Here is a 21,454-nt window from a genome sequence, read left to right on the forward strand (position 1 = left end):
CATATTTGAAGGACCAATATCCTATTTATTTTTGAATGGAGTATTAATACAAGATAAATTTTGATTTAGCAACATGATTAATGACATCCACTGAATTAAGAGGGAATTAATTATCTCTAAATCACCTTTTTGCAAATCTATATTTCCATCCACTCGCTACCACTTTTCTCAGACCTTTTCTTTAAATAGTTGTAGTTAGTGGAAGAACAATTTCCTATTATGCAGTTTTCTACTTTGATCTTGATCTTCTTAACTTTGTAGTATTAGAAATGGGCCACTCACCCCTTAAAAGGCCTCATAAGGGGGAGGGTTATCAACACTTATATAGATTAGATGGGATCTTCACCAAGTCGATGTGGGACAGAATTTAGAGGATTTAACACGCCCCCTCACGTGTGGGCCGGAAAGGACATCGGTCTTCCATCACGTGGGTAGGCAATGCAAGAGAAACCATCATCGATGTGGGCCGGAAAGGACATCGGTCTTCCACTCGTGAGGTAGATAAGAGATAAAGAGAAAACCATCATCGACTTGGGCCCGCTCTGATACCATATTAGAAATGGGCCACTCACCCCTTAAAAGGCCTCATAAGGGGGGGGGTTATCAACACTTATATAGATTAGATGGGATCTTCACCAAGTCGATGTGGGACAGAATTTAGAGGATTTAACATGTAGTATGATTTTATCATAATTTTAAATCTATTGGTTGATGAATATAGCTCTAGGACTCGAATTTTATTTTATTTAATTTCTAATACTCATACATTGAATGCGATATTTTCACATTGTAATGGAAGTTATAGTTTTATGATTATACAAAGACCAACTATATATATTGTTTAATTTTAGCTTATCTCGATCTTTTTAGTCACATAAAATAACAACATTTTTTTATCTAAGAGGTGTGATCGAGTGATATGTGATTCGTCTAATGGTATGAGATTCGTCTATTATTTACTAAATGATCAGATAATCAATCCCTACCTTTTAATATATGGAGCAACTTTAATTTATTAAGCCAACTGATATATTATTCTAAACAAAAAAAAAACAGCATTTTGTACTAAAAAGCTAGAAATTTGTTCGATTATTTTAGTTGTACCATTTTCACGTGGCATTTCCATTTGAAATCCCACTTGCATAAATAAATACAGTGGATTCTTAATTAATTAGATCTTGAAATCGTGATGATAATATTGTTTAATTTATCCATAATGCTCCAAATCCAAAATTTAGGACTAGATAGGGTCCTTTTTTGCAGGAACCAATTACCACAGATTTAAGATTAATAAAATAATAGAAGCCTTAATCCCCCCTATATAATGATATGAGGGGCTCTCACCATTTCATAAATCCATAGAGATTAAAAACACCACTTTTTTTTGAGGAAGTGGACATGGTGTGATATTGTTTCGGTTCAACACCAAAATAATTTTTTTGGCGATGAGCCGGACCAATATCACTCTTGTATACTTTTCATCATCGTCAACAAAATTAATTTTCTTCCATCATTTTCTCCCGGTAATGTATATTTCTTTATTTTTTGTCAATTATATATAGTTAATCACCTTTTTCTAATGAATTACTGTGACGATTTGCTATAATGCTCAGGCAATTAAATCCATTTACTTTTCGAAACCCTACTTTTAGTTTTACTCTCTCATGCACTTTCTTAAAGGTCTATATAGGCATGCACAAATCGAATCGGATTGCAGAGTAAAATACATTTGTTTATTTATTTCTACTCTCACCTATTGTTTTAGTTGACCGGTAATCAGCTTATTCTATTGAAAATTAGGCATTTCCTGTCTTTTTTTTCGGTTGGATTATGCTTTCATTGTGATTAGATCGAAGATTGCAAATCTGTTCATGGATTAAAAGTGACATAATTTTGTGTTATTTGAATTTCTGGCCATTTATTTATTTGCCTTTGAAATTAATAAAATCAAACCGAGACAGAGAAACAGTGTGGAAATAGATGTACCTGAAGAAACCGTTTTGGAGCGACACCGTGAAGGCGGAGGCGGAGGCGGAGCAGCAGTCGCCGGTTGTGGAGCTGGTGAAATCTCTGGACAAGCAGCGGCTGTATCGCGAAATCACCCTCGCCCTCCGCACCGGCTTGCGCGAGGCGCGATCTGAGTTCTCCTTCCTCCGAATCCGCGGTCTCCGCAGCATTCTCAAGTTCCTCCGATCCGTTGCTCACTCCGATGACACCATCAATCTCTTTTGCCACTCCCAATCCGTTCCCGCACTCCAAGGTTCTTATCCAACAGATTTACCTCTTCAATTTATCGATGCTCTGTCCTGTGCTTAGATTTGCGATCCACGGTAGTTATTAGGGTTTGATGATCAATTTTTTGTTTTACTCATTAATTGCTAGCAAATATTGTTCAATGTGTGTTTATGTGAATTTGCAATCTACTTATTAGGTTTTGATGATCAATTTTGCGCTTCTCATTAATTGCCAGTAAACATTGTTCAATGTATTTAAGCAAACTCGTATAGATTGTGTTTGTGGATTTGCAATCTACTTATCAGGGTTTGATGATCAATTTTGCGTTTTACTCATTGATTTCTAGCATGTTTAATGTGTTTAAGCAATCTCGTATAGATTGTGTTTATGTTGATTTGCAATCTACTAATCAGATTTGATGATCAAATCTGCGTTCTACTCATTAATTGCTAGCAAACATTGTTCGGTGTGTTGAAGCAAACTCATGTAGATTGTGTTTATGTGGATTAGCAATGTAGTCAGGATGAGTTTGATGATGAATTTCGCTCTGGTCTATGTTTTACACGTTGACTGCTAGCAACCACTGTTTTATGTGTTTAAGCAAACTCGAACTTAATATCCAGTGGAGCAATATGTCATAAACACTTTCCTTCATTTACTTTCATTGGACTTTATACTTGGTATCATCTTGTATCTCTTCAGTGTTTTCACTGAATGCCATGTACAAGTGTCCCAACTCGCTCCTGTCTTTCTCTTGGAAACTAATATGATGACAGTTAAGTTTTCGTGTAACAGTGGTGCCGGTTCTGTTTCAACACAGCCTTAAAGAGGTTGAGGACCAGTCTGTTACTAATTTGAATCATATCTTCTCTGTGGAACCCATGAAGATAAGTAGCCCGGCTACAGATGCTGAAGTGGCTATTGCACTACGAGTTCTTGAAGGTTGCTGCCTTCTTCATCGTGAAAGCACAATCTTGGCCCATAAACACAAGGCAATCGCTGTATGTTATATGGAAATCCATCTCTAGATAATGCCACCTTGTCATTGTCACCATGTTGCCACTTATTGACAGTTTTTATATGCCATTTTAAAGATTCTGCAATCTAGTTACAACTTTTGATCCTTGTATGGATTATATTTTTTGTTGCTTTTGCTAATACAGAGTTCTACTTCCATTTATGTTTGGTAGGTCCTGATGAATATCTTGTCAACTCGTGGAGTACTCGAGCAAGGTGCATGCCTTGACGCCTTGGTTGCAATCATGGTGGACTCATCTTCTAATCAAATGGTAATCTCTTACTGCCTCATATAAGTTTGGAATTGGAATGTGAATCATAGTTGATCTTTTCCTCTCTGCCTCACATCGTCTTTGGTAATATACATTTGGTAGCACGTTTCTGAACCTCGAGTGTTTCTGTGTTGCTAATCTATTCATTTTTTCCTTGTTTATACCAATCATATGATTTACATGGCAGGATTTTGAAGAATGCAATGGCATAGAGGAAGTTGCCCTTCTTATAAAAGATACACAAGTAGAGGAAAATCTAAGGTATCCTTATATCACCAATATCCCAAGTTGATCAGCTTGTTTCAGTTGCATGATTTCTATCGTTATACAATCAGGTTGAAATGCGGTGAATTTCTGTTGCTACTTATCGGGCATGTCAACGGTAGGGACACCCCCCCGATGATGACCATACACGACGAAATAAGGCAATACCTAGGCGAAAAATCCGCTTCTTTAATATGGGCACTGACTCAGCTCGGAACAACTCCGGACATGGAGCAAAGACTTACAGCATTGCAGCATCAAGCCCGAAGGGTACTTGAATCAATCGATCTTCATTGAGCAGAAAACTCAAACAATTGGACAAATTTTTTCACATTATAGTTTGTACCAAGATTTACATTAAAATGTTGTAATATCATCTGAAACCACTACATGGAAAAGAAAAACATCCATTAGATTTGTGGTAGATTTATTCGTGTTTAATTCATCTAAATACATAAACTTTGCTGGTGTATTTTACATTTGTTTGCAACTTTGCATAATATCCATACATAATATTATTCCCTCTATCCTGTCCCGTCCCAGATGTCACATTTTATTTTTGTATTCATTTTGGAAAAATGATAATAAATAGTTAAAGTGGAGATAAAGTAAAGTAAGAGAGAAATATGGAGAAGAATCTTATCTACATTGCTCTCTATCTTACTTTATGTTCTCCCCCTTTAATTATTTATTATTATAAATTTTCCCAAACGAATACAAAAATGAAGTGTGACATCTGTTATGGGACGGAGGGAGTACATCACATACTCAAGGCTTCTATTCAGCCTAATTTTAGGTAATGATTTTCTACCAGTTATTTGGACAATCTCCAACTATTTATATCAAACTCAATGTGTCAAATTAAAAAGTAATTTTACTTCAAACAAGTTAATCTTGTGTGATGATTTTATCAAATTTATCACACTTCATCCACAAACAAAATTGTTGTCATATAGAAATGAGAAACTAACACTTGACTTTAATATATCAAGGAACGAGCCAAACCTATCAAGCATTCAAGCTATAACAAACATCAAACTTTATTTAGTCGTTGATTAATACAACTAGTAGTAATTAATAAAACCATTGGATCAAAATGATAAACATTAATTTGAGTGGAATAGAAGCAATCAAAATAAAGAGGAGAATATTTATTACACGAATAAACAAGAAAAGAAGAGAAGAAAATTGGTGGTATTATAAAAAGGTAGTACTACTATATGTAAATCTTTGTCGATTAATTATTATGTTTTTCAAAGTGAAGAACAGTTGTCTTGCAAGTGATGTAACTTTATACCTTTTGTTCACATGTCATGCTCAATATTTCTTCATATATTTCCATTATTTTTTTAATTTCACAAACCTGATTCAGTTGAATTAAATGCAAGATTTTTAAGTTCATTCTTCACGAAATGAGATAAAGTGCACTGTAATTTATCTTCTTCTTATCTCAAGTTCTTTTTACACGTCTACTTTTTTTGGAGTAATCTTAGATAATGTTTTGTTTTATATTGTTGATATATCATTTGATTATACATTGAAATAAAAAACAGTATGTAACGTGTCACCTTGACTCCAATATTTAACGAGAAGGGAAATTCGAAGTGAAACTCATTTTCAAAATACAATTCAGAAGTATTAAGAAAAAAGACTTACATAAATAAAGAAATAAATAAATAAAAAGTATATAATGACATTTTTTATAAGATGAGTGCTCGGATTTCTCGCCTTCCAACTCGTAAAAAACAATAATAATCGAGTAACTATGATTAATCTCATAAGATTTAAAAATAAAATACTCCTTAAATTGATGATGTTTTAATTTTTCTTATTTATCACATCCATATACAAAATACTAATGATGTTCAAAAGGAAGTCATCTCATTAAAATATGTATTTTTAATTTCCTTTCATTTCATTTAATTATTCTTTTCCTATTTTAATTTTAATGAATCGATTTGGCAACACCAAAAAAAACTGTCATTTTATACATAAGATGAAATAGTTGAGAAAAATTAAAACTTTGTGATTTATTATTTCATTTTCAAATCTTATACTACATATTCTGATTAACTAAAATTTTTAAAAAATTAGTATAATATAGTAAATGATTACTATCCCATTAAAATTATCTCCTATTATTAATTACTACTACTACTATGTAAGATTTCGTACTTGTTAAGGAACAATTTTCCACCTTATTTTCTAAATTTATCCGGTATTTATATGTTGAAATCAAACAACGGTGTGACTATTGTAATAATTTTCAAATAAAAATATTGGAAAAGTTAAATATTTTCTTAGCATTCAATCAATGCAAAATATTACGAAAAAACAACATTAAAAACAATACTATCATGTCCATTTCACATTTAATGGTTATACAATGCAAATTTGTCCCTATCGATATAAAATATTGTTATCGAACCAATCATCAAATTTATCGTACCTTCATCATGAACAAATACGTCATTATCTTAACCATTAATCACCCAAACTCGAGCACTTTTACTTCTTCACGATTCTCTACATATACTCTTAAATTATGTTAAAGTCTTAAAGAAAAGTTGAGGTTCTTAATTATAAAAAAGATGATAATTTTCTTTTGTAAATGATGATTATTAGAGTGGCAACACGTGGTTAATTAATCTTCCAATTGCCTAACGAAAACAGTTGTAAAGAAAGTTAGTTAAGAAATCATGGTCAAATGAAGACAGTTGGGTTAGATGACGTCACCCACAATCTTGAAATACACGGAAACCTGGTCCCACAACATGTTGTCCATTTCCTATTTTGTCTGGAAATTAGCTAAAAAACATTGATATTGTCAAATTATTACCTAAATTAATATCGCACTTTCGATTAAATTAACTGAAATTTGTTGCATGCCTCTCTCTCTCTCTATTAATGTGAATAAAATTTTTGAAGGATTTTTCACGTGGGGACCTGGAAAAATTCTTTCTTTGTTCCTTGCTTTATGTAGCTTTTCCTAGTTCAATAATCTACAACCACATAATCCCATCCACAAACCTACAATTTTATAGATTTTCGAGGAAAACCCCAACAAAATTAAAGATTTGAGTTTTTACAGATAAGTTCTCTCTGTCACCACCATATTTTTGTCTTAAAACCTTGTTTCTAGCTGAATAAAGGTTCCACCTTTATCTTCATTTCTAAGCAAATCTTGAATTGCGTGTTAGTTAAGGGAAGGAGCTTCTTGCTTTTTCCCCCTTGCTACTTTTTTTCTTTTCCATTCGTGGGATTTTGGAGGATTTGTCTCTGGTTTTCTTGATACATATTTGGGGATTGATTTCAATTTCTGTATCCGAGAATCTTGATTGGAGCTAGTTAATCAGTTGGCTTTGGGAATAAACTTTGTTGGAACATTTAGTTCCATTTCAAGATTTTGGTAGTTTGGAATTGATATTGGGATTTAGCAATGGGGAAACATGGTGGGAAGAAGAAAAGTTGTAGTGGGCAGAAATCAGGTGAATCAAATAGTAAGCAAAGAAAAGGCAGTGAGGGTAGGCAGAGGGGTTATGATAAGGACACAGGCATGTTCATTTTGATGTCTCAGGAATTGAAGGAAGAGGGCAATAGGTTGTTTCAGAAAAGGGATTATGAGGGTGCTATGTTGAGCTATGAGAAAGGGATAAAGTTGCTTCCTAGGAATCACATAGATGTCGCGTATCTGAGGAGCAATATGGCCGCGTGCTATATGCAGTTGGGAATAAGTGAGTACCCGAGGGCGATTCATGAGTGCAATCTTGCTCTTGAAGTCTCCCCGAGATACAGCAAGGCGCTGTTGAAGAGGGCTAGGTGTTATGAGGGACTGAACAAGTTCGATTTGGCGCGCAGAGATGTTGGAGCGGTGCTGAAGATGGAGCCCAACAATCTCATGGCTATTGAGATCTCAGAGAGGGTTGAAATGGCATTTCAAAGTCTAGGGGGGTCTAGAGAGCTTGAGCTTCCTGTGGATTTGGTGGTTCCGTTACCCGAGTATTTGGAGCCAGCGCCTTTGGCACAGACCAAGGCGAGGAAAAAGAAAAGTGGCAATGTGAAGGTGGAGAGAATCAATGGCAATGCAGAGGAGAATGTGGAGGAGAAGATAGTCAATGGCAATGGAGAGAACGATGTCATTGGAAACGTAGAGGAGAGCGTGAAGGAGAAGAAAGTTGATGGCAATGTGGAGGGAAATGCGAAGGAGGAGAAAGCCACTGGCAATGTAGGGGGAAGTAAGGATGCTACTAAAACAAGAAAGGAGAAGAAAACGAAGAGAAAAGTGAGGGAAAAGAGAGTTGATGTTGATGTTGTGATGAGTAAGGCTGATGATCCAACCGAGGAAAGGAAAACTGAAGACAAATCGGTGGTGGTAGAGGAAGAAAAATATACAAATGGTGCGGAAGATGAGCCTATGAGAACCGTAAAATTAGTGTTCGGGGAAGACATAAGATGGGCTCAGATTCCTCTCAACTGCGATGTTTTGCAACTGAGAGAGGTCATTGTTGATCGCTTTCCTAGCTCGAAGGATGTTCTTGTGAAGTATAGGGATCAAGAAGGTGATTTGGTTACCATCACTTCAACAGAAGAACTAAGGCTGGCTGAGGCTTCTACCATAAATGGCTCTGTGAAGTTGTACATAGTCGAAGTTAATCCGGATCAAGATCCATTGCTTAAAGGGTTTAGGAGGGATGAATCAACAGACACTCTTGACATGAAAAATGTTACTGAAAATAGGAAGGGAGTGAGGACTGAGTCGGCTTGTATCAGTGATTGGATCATACAGTTTGCTCAGTTATTCAAGGACCACGTCGGATTTGATGTGGAAACTTATCTTGATCTCCATCAGGTTGGGATGAAGCTCTATTCGGATGCCATGGAAGAGACAGTTACTAGTGAAGAAGCTCAGGACCTTTTCTCGGGTGCTGCGGATAAATTCCAGGAGATGGCAGCCTTAGCGCTGTTCAACTGGGGTAATGTCCACATGTCCCGAGCGAGAAAGAGAGTATATTTGAAAGAAGATGCTTCGAAAGAACGTGTACTCACGCAGGTCAAGTCTGCCTACGACTGGGCACAAATGGAGTACGTGAAAGCAGGGAAAAGATACGAAGAGGCACTAAAAATCAAACCAAATTTCTATGAAGCCGTTCTAGCTCTCGGGCAGCAAGAGTTTGAGCTGGCTAAACTCTCTTGGTATTTTGCTGTTGGAACTGGTGTGAATTTGGAATCATGGCCTTCGTCCGAAGTTCTTCAGCTTTACAACAGGGCCGAGGACGACATGGAGAAGGGAATGCAAATGTGGGAGGAGGAACAACAAGTTAACGAATCATCCCAGCCTAACAAAACCGAGATTCAGTTGCAAAATATGAAGCTCAACAACTTGTTCGAACACATGTCAGCAGACGAGGCTGCAGAACAGGCTTCGAACATCAGGGCTCAGATACACATACTGTGGGGCACGATTCTGTACGAGAGATCAATAATGGAGTTCAAACTAGGACTTCCCGTATGGCATGAATGCCTTGAGGTTGCTGTAGAAAAGTTCGAACTTGCTGGAGCTGCTCCAACTGATATTGCTGTTATGATAAAGAATCATTGTTCCAATGGAACAGAAGGTAATAATATAGACAGTTTTCTAACAAAAAATAATGTTGGAGTGCATTGTTATGTAGTCTGACTGGTGAGGTGCTCGCAGGGGGATTCAATATTGATGAATTAGTACAGGCGTGGAACGAGATGTACGAAGCGAAAAAGTGGCAGAGCAGCATTCCCTCGTTCCGGCTAGAGCCACTGCTCAGACGGCGAGTTTCAAAAATTTATTACGCCCTTGAAAATGCGTAGCTGCTTCTGTGGATGTGTCTGAGAACTAGCACTATGCGGATCTTTTGGTTGGTCGCCTTTTTTCGCATTCTTGGTAAGTAAAGATTTACCAATATCCGAGTCTTTTCTTTTTAAAAGTATGATCTACGTAATAATACGATAAATTTCACAACGAGGTTCAAACTCTGTAGCCTTACTACAGCATTGAATTCTCTCTAGTTTATGACTTGTATTACTCTAGGTAGAGATGTGCGTACATTTAGGAAATTGAAAATATCTACATTTCTGGTAATAGTCTTTTTCACTTGTCTTTTCCTATCATCAGTACATTTAACTTATGATCTAGGGTTGAGCTACAAAACTTGATCACTTGTTCTTGACGAATGAAACTAATAAAAAACTTAATTAGGTGAATTTTACGCGCATCTTAATTCCACGGCATGCTTTTAGAGTTTCTGTGACCATCTTAATGAACATTTTCCTTTTGCTGTATCAGCTTCTGCTTCAGATATTGCTTCATCGTGTTGGGACATACGATGTTGGTTGTGTTGTTTATAGCAAGAAAAAACAATCTGTCATACATCTGCAGCTGATGGTGGGCAAGTTGGATGAGCAGAAAATAATTTTTTGTCACTTCTGCTCCATTGTTATAACCTCCCTAGCTAGTGCAGCTGACTTCAGAAAGTACAGCAAGATTTGTGTTTTTTTTTTTTGAATTTTTTATAGTTATCGAGTTGCATAATTTTATTTATTTGTTTGATGGACTTGTTGCTTTAGAAACCTGAAATTACAAGAACCTCGTCGGTATATATACTACTAGCTAGTATCTTCTACTCTTCCCTTTCTAATTTCCTCGCATCTCTCTGTAATTCCCTTTCTCCAATTCTCTTTCGCTCCACTTCTCTCATTTGTTGATCTGCATCAATTTTGTTATACAATTTTATCAGAGGCTTCGCTGCGCACATGAGTCCTCGATTTAGAGATTTTGTGTTGAACGAGAGAGAATGGCGTGAGAGAGGAGAGAGGTTAAAGAGAGAGTTGACGCATATCAGAAAATAATTGGCCACAGAAGTATTACTATTAGAGAGGATGAAAGAGAATGAGAGATGGAATTACAGAGGAGAGGAGAGGAGAGGAGATGAGATAGGAGAGAAGAAATTAGAAAGGGAGAAAATTGATGATGATGATGATGTTGCAAATATCAATTCTCATTTATATATATAATAACAACAATACTTATGAGTGTCAGTGACTCAGTGTCAGTGCATAATTGTTTAGCATTTTGTATCCATTTTTTTCAATGTTTTAAAAACCGGATCGGACCGGCCGGTCGGACCGGTTGGATCGCGAACCGGTAGGCAGTCCGGTCCGATTTGCCTCTAAAAATCGCATGTAGGTTGACCCGCCCAGAATCGGTAAAACCGGCCGGTCTAACCGGTTGGACCGCGAACCGGGAATCGGTTCAACTATATTTAATTTTTTTTAATTAATATTCTATTAGGGTTTGGTTTCTATTCATTTCATTCGCTTCCCTTTTCAGCGCCGACCCTACCGCCTACACCGACTCCTCACCCTCGACGAACCTCCCCACTGTGAATCCGCCGTCGGACAACCGCGAGATGAAAGCCCCACCGTACATCGCCGCCTCCGCTTCCCCATCGCCGTCGCGCATTAGAGGTTGGTCAGCCTTCCATTATCCGTAGCCATATTTGTCATCTCTACAGCAACAATTTCTCGTATCATTGTTGTTCAGCCATATTTGGTATCGAGGTCTAATTGATTGTTCTTTGGGATAGCTTGCTGGATTTGGAGTGAGTTATCTAAGAATGAGCATTGGTGGAGTATCTGATTTTGCTTAGTTGGAATTGGATTCTATTGATTCTGTGACAGTTCAAAATCTTGGTTTTGAAAGTCATTTTCCACATTATTGTGGCCTTTTGGATACTTTTACACTTATGCATTATTGTGATATGTTTTGCATTCTGTTGCTTATATGTTCAAGAACACGGCTAACATACTTTTTAATACTGTTGCATTATTTTTTCACAATAGAAGAAAGCAGGCTGTTCCTGAATTAGTTAGTATATTTATTATGAGCTTGATTATGAGGAGTTGGAGGAAATGTTAGATGAAGAACAAGCAAAAGGTGAATAAACTTTTATAGATTTATTTATAATTTCATGTGTTATTGTGTTCATTGCTTGATATTGTTTAATCTTTATGTAGGTGATGAAGATGATATAATGGGGATTAATGATGACGAAATTGATTTGTCAAGATTTGATGATGATGGAAATACTACTAGCATCAACGATGGTTTTTGTGACTTGAGTTGCATTAATCTTGAAGTTGGAAATGAAAGTGATTGAGATGATCACTAAGTATTTTGTTTTGAGTTCGTAGCTTGGTATTTTGATAAAGACTTATGCATTTTGATAAAGACTTGTGTATTTAGATATTTGAACTTATTGATCTTTGTATTTTGGTATTTGAACTTATTGGCATTGTAATGCAAATCTGCCATTTTTGATATTTAGTGGCACCAAATCTGCCATTTTTGATATTTTGATAATGCTATTTTTTATTTATTATTCACAATTTTTATTATATATATATTTAATAATATATAATATATATGTTTATTATATATTCCGGTTCAACTAATGGTTCGACCAGTGAACCGGTTGAACCAGTGAACCAGTAACGACGCCGGTTCACTTGCCGGTCCGGTTTTTAAAACATTGATTTTTTTAGTTTGAAAGAAAGCAAACTTCTAGGTTTTGCATGTGAGTGTGGATTTTTGTCTCCCTTTTGATGGTCATAGTTGTTGGAAGATGCTCAAATGGAAGCACAGTTGTTGAGTGGATGGATGGTTTTTTTCTTCACATCTACTGCTGGTTTTAAAATGTTTGAGAATGCGATGAAAGAGATTGTGATCACCAATTGGTAGTTTGTCGCCCTCCAGCAGAACACTTCTGTGGCTTTTCTTATCTACACCCATAAAAAAGTGTTCGTACCAATAGTGTACACTTTTTTACCACTTGTTTGTATATTTTTAATTCAATTATAGAATTAAATTTATCGGATGGAAAATAATTAGAAAAAAAACGACTAATTCAATAAATATAATTTGAAAATTAAATTTTCGTTGTATTAAATGAAGGGGAAAACTATGCAATGAAAATTTTCACTACAGAAAATCACACAAGTTCTTCACCCTGCGCCCCCTCCCCTACGTGCCCAGACATCTTCAATCAAATCGGACTGGAGTTGGGTATGTGCTGTGTCCCTGTGCATATCAGTGAAACGTTGGAGCATATATTCATTACTACGTGGTAAGCCCATCTGTATCGGCGCGGAGGCAACACCATGACTTGAACTAACACTGTCTTCCGGTGTCCAGCACTCTGCAGCAAATCCTTCTTTTTCTATTATCATATTGTGCAATATGATACATGCTAACATTATATTCGTGACATAATTACTCGGTGTCGAATCAAATGAGATATACTACTCGGTGACAGCGCTCTTTTCGTACTCAATCCAATCACTCGTGAATTTTTTGAGCTTCCTCCTCAACCTGCACGTAGGAGCATATTTTTGGGTTTAGAGTGAGCAATTTAAGTGGACAATATAAAATTTTCTCCCTTTGATTTGACACCGAGTAATTATGTCATGAATTAACTGTCACATAAAGTTAATTAATATTTCTAGTCCTTGTATGAGATATAAATATCATTTGTTATGAAAATGCATGCAACATTTTGATAGTTGAAATAAAAGATTAATTAAGCATCATTCTGACTTAGAAAATATATGCAGTTATTCCAAGTAGTATGTTAATCAACAACTCTTACAATGCCTAGCTTTAGCATTTTCAATTCTGCTCAAATATCACATAGTGAAGGTGTAAATTCTGGATTATGTGCAAAACTCTGTGAAGGGGAAACAGGATCAGCGTGTATTCGACAGTTTCGTGAAATTTCTAGTCCGTACGCCCTTTTCTAAGTTATAGTATATTCATATTCGGAAAGGCAAAGGAGAAAAGACGAGCACCATAGCAGTTTAAGTTAAAATTTTGCTAGAACTAATGAACCATGGCATACAACCATGACAACAATTGCTTGGTACGAAGAAAGTGTATGGTCGACTTTACAGAGCATCATCATCACCTTCAGGGTGCTCGTTAAGCTTACATACATCGATGAACTTCTGGACTGCATTATGATACTGCGTACCCTGCAAAATAAATTACATATAGAAAATATTAGAAGTGCTGCCCTCACAAGTGTTGGTGACAAATCTGATAGAGCTGAACATGACGCCTCAATCTTGATACCAACGATTAACTAACAACGACTGATATGTTACCTCCCAATAAAGTTGATTGCAGTCCATGCACTGCCAAAACTCCAAATTTCGGTTGAACAAGCAGTTTGGAATCACTTGAAATCCCTTAGCAGCTTCAACGGCTTCTTGAGTTGTTAAAGGTTTCTGGATGAACTTCCCATTGCATTTAGTGCACCTCGACATTAACTGATCCTCAGAAATCTTAAGCTGGAATGTCTCGATCACCTGTAGATCTCAAGAAGACCATGTTAAGACGACCAAGCCACTATATTGGACGTACGTAAGGGTTACCTCGAGTAGCTGGTCATTCTTAAGGAGACTTTTCAGCCTGTATATTTGATTCTTTATCAAATACTCATGCCTTAGAATCTTGGCATCCCGAGTCAAGAGCACTCTCTTCTCCTTTTGTGCTTGATCAATTAAGTCCCTGGAGAAAATAAATACTAGAAATTTTAGTCGAGTACACTTATCTTCTTGAATTCTACATAACATTTTTATGGCTTTTTGGAGGAAATGCATTATAAAATACTTATGAGTTGCAATGTTCGAACACTGATGAGAAATGCACCTGGTATCAGGCTTCCTTAAATGCGGAATTGCAGCATCTATCCCAACACAACGTAAATGTTTTGCTAAACCTTCGACCTGACAGTTTTCACATCAGATTCACACACTGAGCATTCAGTAACCTAACATAATGAATAGAAAGGGTATGATATAACCACGAAAATTGCTGTGAATATCATACAGTGTTTAAACCAATATAAGTAATCACGTACCATCACGTCACACAGAAATTTGGGGCACGAGTCACCTCCTGCAGATGGATCCCATGGAGGAGGGCCTTGCCAGTCTTCTACAATTTCACTGGTTTTGGGTTTCGATATTATATTTTTAGCTTTCTTTTTGGAAGTTTTGGGCTTCCGGTCAGAATCCTTTAGCAATATTCTATCACCATGCTTCCTGACTACCCACAGGAAGCTATCATCTACTTGTTTGTTAAGATCGTTCGACTTCATGGAACCAGCCTCCTCAATCGTCTGTATGCTATCTAATTCAGGCATAGTTGCGCGGATCATGTTTGAAGCTTCTACAAGTGTGGCTCTCGTTATAATGTTATCTCCACTTGATATCTGGAACATCTCCTTCAGCCCCGGATCAGATGGCTGAGACGATTTTCCTGCTCCAAACATGAACGGAAATCAAAATATTAGATCATCCAGATTAGAGCGAAAGTGATGCAATATTTTCAATAACATAATCAGCCCTCAACTTGCAAAATTTATTTCAGTTAGTTCTTTACAATGAGTTGACAACTCTTTCAAAACCAACCAATTTCAGACGAAAGGAAGTTGTCCACCAAAAAAACAAACTTGTTTCAAAACAAGTAGTATCATGTAGTAATTGAGCATCACATAAAGGCATTCCAAATAAATGTTTACATGAATCAGAAGAGCCCCAACCTTCTCTAACAACCTTTGCGTGGAACACGTTAAATATCTTGACCAAACAATGAGCATCTGCAGCTGCATATTTCTTCTGCTCTTCAGTTAGAGGACGTTGAGACCAGTCACTACACTGAAGCTCCTGAAAACACCACGAGAAACCAAACGAATAAAATTTTCAGATATCCAGATTGGAAAAGAAGCTAAATGCATCTTATACTCCAATTGACAACATACATACCTTCGAGAGAGAGATCCCTAAAACTTCTTCACAGATTGTTGCCAAACTCTTTGTTTGCTTCGGTGTCCTTCGCCCCTGTTGCTTCGTTTGTATTTGATTGTATATTGCACTGATGTCGATAAAAGGTTCGACCTGTACACGATAACTCATTAACCTCAAAACAACACAATGACACAGAGCCACAAGTACTGTAACCGGCAACAATTTATGATCACAAATTCAATTTGACAAAACAATTTAGTAAAGAATTGTCATAAGATAATACTCCAATCAACTTCAAATGCATGATTTTTCGAAAAAATTCCCAGTCAATCTTACTATTGGAAAGAAAAACAGGCAAACCAAAAACAAGTGCTTATTCTCTTTGCAAATTCGGCATAATTCTAACTACAAATGCATGATAATTCGAAGAAATTCCCAAATGTTTTAAACTGAATTCAAACATGAATAGTTCAATACTTCAATACACAATACAATTGGATAATGTGCGAATTCCTAAATCATTTACTGCCTAATTAATGGTTAATAAATCGAAATTAAATACCTCAAATGAAATCAATGATTTTGCCCAAAATGCAACAAAATAACGTATGCAATCAAAGCTCACCCTATCAAAACCAGGAGCGCAGGCGCGGTCGCAAAAGGTGGACGAAAGGTAAACCAAGTCCTGCTTGAATCGAAACCCTAACTTTAAAACATTGGGCGCTACAAACACTTGTTTCAGCAGCTCGTAAACCGGGGGAATGTCAATGGTTTGGAGATCGATGAGGAAGACCGGCGACTCGGGCGCGTCGACAAGTAGGCACGCGATTTGGAGGAGGGAGACGGCGGGGAAGGTGGAGGCCTGGCGATTGGGCTTCCATTCGGCGTCGAGTCCGATGACGAAGGAGTGAGTCAAGGCGTGAGTCAGGTGAGCGAACTCGGGCGAGTCATGGGCGGTGACTAGGTGGATCGATAGCTCTTGTTTTTCTACTTCCATCAATAAAGTTTGAAAATCAATATTGACTCATTTTTTGGGATATATGGGCTTAATTGGGTCCAATTTTTTTTTATTAGTAATTTTTTAAAATATATTCCTATACTAACAATTTTGTACTAGTGGATATGCCTAAAAATTATACTCCACAAAAAATATTCATGTTTTCGAGTGAAATCGAGTTGATGATATACGCAATGAGCCGCATAAATTAAAAATAAGTTGTGGGTTATTACTAAATGAAATTTTATTATTGATGGCAAAATAAGAAAATATATTCTAAAATGGAAATGAGGAATGAGTTTTTAACTAGTAGGATTGTTTGTGACGAAATTCATTTTATTTTGCTTTATGAAAAATATTTTATCAACCAAAAACAATAGATTCCCATAAATTAAAGCAACTTTATAATTGACGTTGTAATTCGTTACAAAAGCACCTTTTCAACCGCCAAAGTTGTTAGCACAGAAATATAATTGGAAAAATGCCATAACAATAAAATAATGAATGGTTAAAATAATAAATAATACTGTATTGATTTATTTGCATGCGATGAAGAAATAAGAATATATCGCTCCACTTGTCCAAATACATTGTATTCATGTGCACCAACGTAATTAAATTAGTAGAACTATTTAATAAATTTCAAACTTAACCTAAAATACTAACCATCCATTTAATGTGGCTTTCTAAGTTTTTGAAATCTCTATTTACTTTTGTCTGAAAATATATAGGATTATATAGTGTTCTTTTATTTTCTCTCGTTTCTTAATACGACTTTATTTATCCACCAGCAATATTCCTGATATTCGACTTTTTCAGAAAAGGTAAAGTACACCGAATTGGAAAAAAGCAATTATATCGATTTTCTATAACGAGACAAATTACATAATTTCATTTAGAAGATGGAAGGAATAATAAATTTAGACAAATCACAATTTACTAGAAATAAATAGTCCGTCACGACACGTGGATTGGGCGCTAAAATAGCAAGTAATACCGCGAAAATCAATTTACCCGCGCACACAGCTTTTCCCCATTTCTCTCTCTTAAATTCCCCCATTTCTTAAACCAAATGCGAAAACCCTCATTCTTCTCCATTGCTTTCTCTCTCATTGAATTCTCCACGCCATTGAAATGGCGTCGCTGAGGAAGAGGACCCAGGCTCCGAAGCCAGCTAATGACGCCAAGATCGCTCCCAAAAAGCGGCCCAGATCGAAGAAGCGAGAATCGGAGGATTACAGCGACACGCAATGCGAGAAATGCGGGTCGGGCGAGTACCCGTCGGAGCTCCTGTTGTGCGATGAATGTGACCGTGGATTCCACCTCTTCTGCCTCCGGCCGGTTCTGGTCGCTGTTCCCAGAGGCAGCTGGTTCTGCCCCTCTTGCTCCAATCAACCAAATCCTCCAAGTATGTTTATTGATTTCGTTTTATTTTGATGAAATTTGGGGCTGATTTAGTGTTTTTTTTATTTTGTATCTGATGAATGGTGTGTAATTGCGTCATTTGACTCATTTCTTGAAATTGAGTTTCCCAGTTGTGTAAAGATTCAACCTTTTGCTCGGAAAATGGGTAATTCACAAGGGAAAGCATACATTTTGCAATGAAATTGAGATTGAGTGACATATCTACCTCTATCTATTGCCGTTTTCAATGTACTTATCGATTTCTGTAGGTCTGTTGTGAAATGGAGTGTTAATTACTACTCCATTTCTTAGTCTTTGCACAAGAATGGAGAACACCATAGCTGTGTTAATTCAGTTCAAAGGTCTTTTGCAATGTTTTCTGCATATTTTAGAGTTAAGTTTTGTGTTATTTCCAATGAGATTGTTTACATTTTATTGATTTTGATTTATATTGTTCTACAGTATGTGCTTTTTAAACATTATCTACTCTCTGTTGACTGTTGAGAAACATTATCTATCTTTAGTCGCATCACTTTACTAGAACTCAACACTTGACATTATTGCTACTTTGCCATGTGGTTTATGAGAAATAATTGCTTATTGTCTTAAACAGTGTATATTTTGTTTCTAAGTTGGTCTTGATTTTTCATTAAATGGATTTTAGTTCCAAGGAACTGATCAGTATCTTCTGCTAAATATGAAATTTGCACCAGGGAAGGCATTAGTACAAAACTTTGCATGTCATTAACAAGCTCCATTGAAATGATCGAATGTAATTTCGTGCAGTCCTCAAGTCATATCTTGTCATGTTTATGATTTGTTCTTATATTTTATTTCTCTTGACCATGTTATGTGACTTGGCTTGAAAAAATATCAATTTCCAGGTTGATATGCTGATTATTGATTGTATTAGATCATGAGATTGCATTATAATTAGGTTGGTTGGGCTTGCAGATTTGACTCTTGTGCAAACCAAAATAGTTGATTTTTTCCGCATACAAAGGTCTTCACGACCTGCCGAAAAGCTCAGTCAAGGTAAAAGGCATCACTTGGTTACATCATAGTAACATAATTGTTAGAGTTGCTGGCTCTTAATGATATGTGTTCTCTGTTTATCATTCTTAGAATGTAAAAAGAAAAGAAGGCGAACTGGTGGCTTAGTGATGTCGAAGAAGAGAAGGAAGTTATTGCCTTTCATTCCAACTGAGGATTCTGATAGGAGATTGGAACAGATGGCATCTTTAGCTACAGCCCTGAATGCAACTGGGGCGGAATTCAGCAACGAGCTGACTTATACTTCGGGCATGGCTCCAAGATCAGCAAATTGTGCTACTCTTGAAAGAGACGGAATGCAGGTACTTTCAAATGCTATTTATCTATCTTGTCTGATATTAAGATTGTTGGGTTAGGTTATTCGTTGCAAGAGAAACAAGATTTAGTCTCTAGAGACAAACAACGTCATATACCTTGGTATTGAGCCCTTTAAGGAATCGACACGCTGCCCACCCACTGCCAATAACAACCACCCGAGGCTTCTCACCGGGCTTTGTTGCTTCAAGGGTAGGATACTTAAGATTCTCACATTGCAATCATCAAATTTCACGTTTGAGGTTGTGGAGGAGCTCATAGGGCTGATAGAAATTGATATACGAGTATTTTTATTAGCGAACTTTCCCTTTGAACTTGGTCTAGAGACCTTGATACCCCTTCTATGCGAAATCTCACATCTCATTTTGTCATTAGCTATAATCTGCTATATTGCGGAAGTCTGTATTTTATTTTGGTTATGGCATTTTAATCACTGTACATTTCCTGAATTATTAGGTTATGTCAAAAGATGACACAGAAACTTTGAATCTCTGTAAGACTATGATGGAACGAGGTGAATGGCCACCTCTTATGGTTGTGTTTGATCCACGCGAAGGGTGAGTATTCTTTCATCTTTCATGCTCATTCCTGTGTTATTGTGGTTATGCTGCAAGCCTCAACTGTTTTTCTTTTCTCGATTGGAATAGATTCACTGTGGAAGCAGATAGATGCATTCGAGACTTGACAATAATCACTGAGTATATTGGAGATGTTGATTTCCTGAAAAATCGAGAGCATGATGATGGTGATAGCATGATGACTCTTCTCACTGCTGCTGACATTTCTAAAAGTCTCGTTATCTGTCCAGATAAGCGAAGCAACATTGCTCGGTTCATCAATGGAATCAACAACCATGTTCAGTACGTTAATACTTATTCGCATAAAAGTCAGTTGGTTAGAGTTCCTATATATGACTGAAAAAAGTTGAATCACTGTCTCATTCGTTGGTTTTTTGTCGGTTTTCTATTATCCCTTTGAATAGTAAGCATTATATGAGTGAGCTCTGCTGATATTCACCTATCCTCTGACACAGCGGTGGGAAGAAGAAGCAAAATGTGAAGTGTTTGAGGTTTGATGTCAATGGTGAGTGCCGTGTTCTCTTGATTGCAAGCCGTGACATCAGAAAAGGGGAGAGGCTATACTACGACTACAATGGATACGAAAATGAGTATCCTACAGAGCATTTTGTCTGACCCCATCGGAGCTCCTTGGTGTTTCTGTTAACCACCTTTTTCCTTCTCCGGTCTAACTTTCGGATACATAACAGCTACATTTATTTTGAAACGCGCTCACCTCCAGGAAGGAGGCTCTGTAGCTGGTGCTGACATAACCATTTTGTAATGTTTTTGTTATAATTTGGCACAAGCATTCTTGACATTATCTATTGCCATTGAAAGAAGATGAACATAGTTTTTTCATTTCTGTCTCAAGTTTTCAGGCAATGAAATTGTTGTAGAAACAATACTGCATATTTTTTGTCTTGTTTACAGATTCATTTTGTCAAGTTGAAGAGAGCTGGGGTACATTGTACCCATAGGCTGTATTTACTTTGTGTATATTGACAAAATATATGATTTGAATCTTTGATGGATTAGATTATCAACCTAGTTCAAAGCTAATCATAGTAAACATACATTGGTAGATGAAAATTCTTGTAGCACATCACATATATTGAGCACTTAAATGTCAAAAATAAGATCAATGTTAGGGGATTCTTTCTATTTTTTCTTTCCGAAGTGGTATGTCTAGAATATCAACATTCTCTTTCTTTTTTCTTATTCTAACTCATTATAAGTTTATTCTCATAAATCACATTTCTTACCACGTTGATTCCTAATTAAATTTACCTTGACTAAACCTGAATATATATTAAATATTCATCCTGCATATGTATCGCTAATTTAATTTTTCCTAATTATCTATTTAATTGGCCAAATATATAGGTGGACCTGCCCAAGGTTTACCGAACCGGCGGTTAAAACCAAAACCGTAGCCGCCGGTTACGGTTCCGAACAGAAACCGTCGATTTTTGAACCGTGTTCGGTTCAGGTTCAAAAAT

General features: G+C 36.6%; 4 protein-coding genes across 10 annotated transcripts; 3 read left to right on the forward strand and 1 right to left on the reverse strand.

The window, feature by feature from the left end:
- The first annotated feature begins 1,369 nt into the window (after nucleotides 1-1,369).
- LOC121783070 lies at nucleotides 1,370-4,260 on the forward strand. 3 transcript variants are annotated; one of them, XM_042181120.1, is made up of 6 exons: nucleotides 1,370-1,523; nucleotides 1,962-2,260; nucleotides 3,031-3,236; nucleotides 3,426-3,524; nucleotides 3,712-3,785; nucleotides 3,860-4,260. In XM_042181120.1, the coding sequence occupies exons 2-6, from the start codon at nucleotides 1,981-1,983 to the stop codon at nucleotides 4,083-4,085; spliced, it is 885 nt and encodes a 294-aa protein (XP_042037054.1). In that variant the 5' UTR covers nucleotides 1,370-1,523; nucleotides 1,962-1,980; the 3' UTR covers nucleotides 4,086-4,260. The 3 variants fall into 3 exon arrangements, with proteins under 3 accessions (XP_042037054.1, XP_042037055.1, XP_042037052.1); XM_042181121.1 differs by lacking the exon at nucleotides 1,370-1,523 and adding an exon at nucleotides 1,541-1,772; XM_042181118.1 differs by lacking the exon at nucleotides 1,370-1,523 and having other exon boundaries at nucleotides 1,541-2,260.
- A 2,447-nt stretch (nucleotides 4,261-6,707) lies between these two features.
- LOC121782664 (protein PHOX1-like) lies at nucleotides 6,708-12,171 on the forward strand. 4 transcript variants are annotated; one of them, XM_042180611.1, is made up of 5 exons: nucleotides 6,708-9,403; nucleotides 9,484-9,702; nucleotides 11,149-11,285; nucleotides 11,661-11,754; nucleotides 11,835-12,171. In XM_042180611.1, the coding sequence occupies exons 1-2, from the start codon at nucleotides 7,228-7,230 to the stop codon at nucleotides 9,627-9,629; spliced, it is 2,322 nt and encodes a 773-aa protein (XP_042036545.1). In that variant the 5' UTR covers nucleotides 6,708-7,227; the 3' UTR covers nucleotides 9,630-9,702; nucleotides 11,149-11,285; nucleotides 11,661-11,754; nucleotides 11,835-12,171. The 4 variants fall into 4 exon arrangements, with proteins under 4 accessions (XP_042036545.1, XP_042036547.1, XP_042036548.1 ...); XM_042180613.1 differs by having other exon boundaries at nucleotides 11,664-11,754; XM_042180614.1 differs by lacking the exons at nucleotides 11,661-11,754; nucleotides 11,835-12,171 and adding an exon at nucleotides 11,405-11,630.
- Nucleotides 12,172-12,701: 530 nt separating this feature from the next.
- On the reverse strand, nucleotides 12,702-16,644 carry LOC121782811. Of its 2 annotated transcripts, XM_042180771.1 has the most exons (9): nucleotides 16,252-16,644; nucleotides 15,645-15,776; nucleotides 15,422-15,545; nucleotides 14,738-15,138; nucleotides 14,527-14,603; nucleotides 14,250-14,385; nucleotides 13,980-14,183; nucleotides 13,781-13,847; nucleotides 12,702-13,188 (listed from the first exon to the last, which is right to left on the reverse strand). In XM_042180771.1, the coding sequence occupies exons 1-9, from the start codon at nucleotides 16,621-16,623 to the stop codon at nucleotides 13,184-13,186; spliced, it is 1,518 nt and encodes a 505-aa protein (XP_042036705.1). In that variant the 5' UTR covers nucleotides 16,624-16,644; the 3' UTR covers nucleotides 12,702-13,183. The 2 variants fall into 2 exon arrangements, with proteins under 2 accessions (XP_042036705.1, XP_042036704.1); XM_042180770.1 differs by lacking the exon at nucleotides 12,702-13,188 and having other exon boundaries at nucleotides 13,412-13,847; nucleotides 16,252-16,643.
- A 1,001-nt stretch (nucleotides 16,645-17,645) lies between these two features.
- Nucleotides 17,646-20,866, forward strand: LOC121780604 (histone-lysine N-methyltransferase ATXR6-like). Its single transcript, XM_042178217.1, has 6 exons — nucleotides 17,646-18,031; nucleotides 18,982-19,062; nucleotides 19,153-19,382; nucleotides 19,852-19,952; nucleotides 20,043-20,255; nucleotides 20,429-20,866. Exons 1-6 carry the CDS (start codon nucleotides 17,758-17,760, stop codon nucleotides 20,586-20,588), a joined length of 1,059 nt encoding a protein of 352 aa, XP_042034151.1. The 5' UTR covers nucleotides 17,646-17,757; the 3' UTR covers nucleotides 20,589-20,866.
- The last annotated feature ends 588 nt before the right edge of the window (nucleotides 20,867-21,454 follow it).

This window comes from Salvia splendens, chromosome 20 (genome assembly GCF_004379255.2).
Source record: "Salvia splendens isolate huo1 chromosome 20, SspV2, whole genome shotgun sequence".
In the NCBI taxonomy this organism is placed as follows: domain Eukaryota; kingdom Viridiplantae; phylum Streptophyta; class Magnoliopsida; order Lamiales; family Lamiaceae; genus Salvia; species Salvia splendens.

Coding starts and splice junctions, on each gene's coding strand:
- LOC121782664 (XM_042180611.1), top strand. CDS start 7,228: ATGGGGAAACATGGTGGGAAGAAGAAAAGTTGTAGTGGGCAGAAATCA. Junction 9,404..9,483: donor TTGTTCCAATGGAACAGAAG/GTAATAATATAG, acceptor AGGTGCTCGCAG/GGGGATTCAATATTGATGAA.
- LOC121780604 (XM_042178217.1), top strand. CDS start 17,758: ATGGCGTCGCTGAGGAAGAGGACCCAGGCTCCGAAGCCAGCTAATGAC. Junction 19,063..19,152: donor TGCCGAAAAGCTCAGTCAAG/GTAAAAGGCATC, acceptor TATCATTCTTAG/AATGTAAAAAGAAAAGAAGG. Junction 19,953..20,042: donor GTGTTTGATCCACGCGAAGG/GTGAGTATTCTT, acceptor CGATTGGAATAG/ATTCACTGTGGAAGCAGATA.
- LOC121783070 (XM_042181120.1), top strand. CDS start 1,981: ATGTACCTGAAGAAACCGTTTTGGAGCGACACCGTGAAGGCGGAGGCG. Junction 3,237..3,425: donor ATAAACACAAGGCAATCGCT/GTATGTTATATG, acceptor TATGTTTGGTAG/GTCCTGATGAATATCTTGTC. Junction 3,786..3,859: donor CAAGTAGAGGAAAATCTAAG/GTATCCTTATAT, acceptor TTATACAATCAG/GTTGAAATGCGGTGAATTTC.
- LOC121782811 (XM_042180770.1), bottom strand. CDS start 16,623: ATGGAAGTAGAAAAACAAGAGCTATCGATCCACCTAGTCACCGCCCAT. Junction 15,777..16,251: donor GCGCTCCTGGTTTTGATAGG/GTGAGCTTTGAT, acceptor TATCGTGTACAG/GTCGAACCTTTTATCGACAT. Junction 15,139..15,421: donor CGCAAAGGTTGTTAGAGAAG/GTTGGGGCTCTT, acceptor TGTTTGGAGCAG/GAAAATCGTCTCAGCCATCT.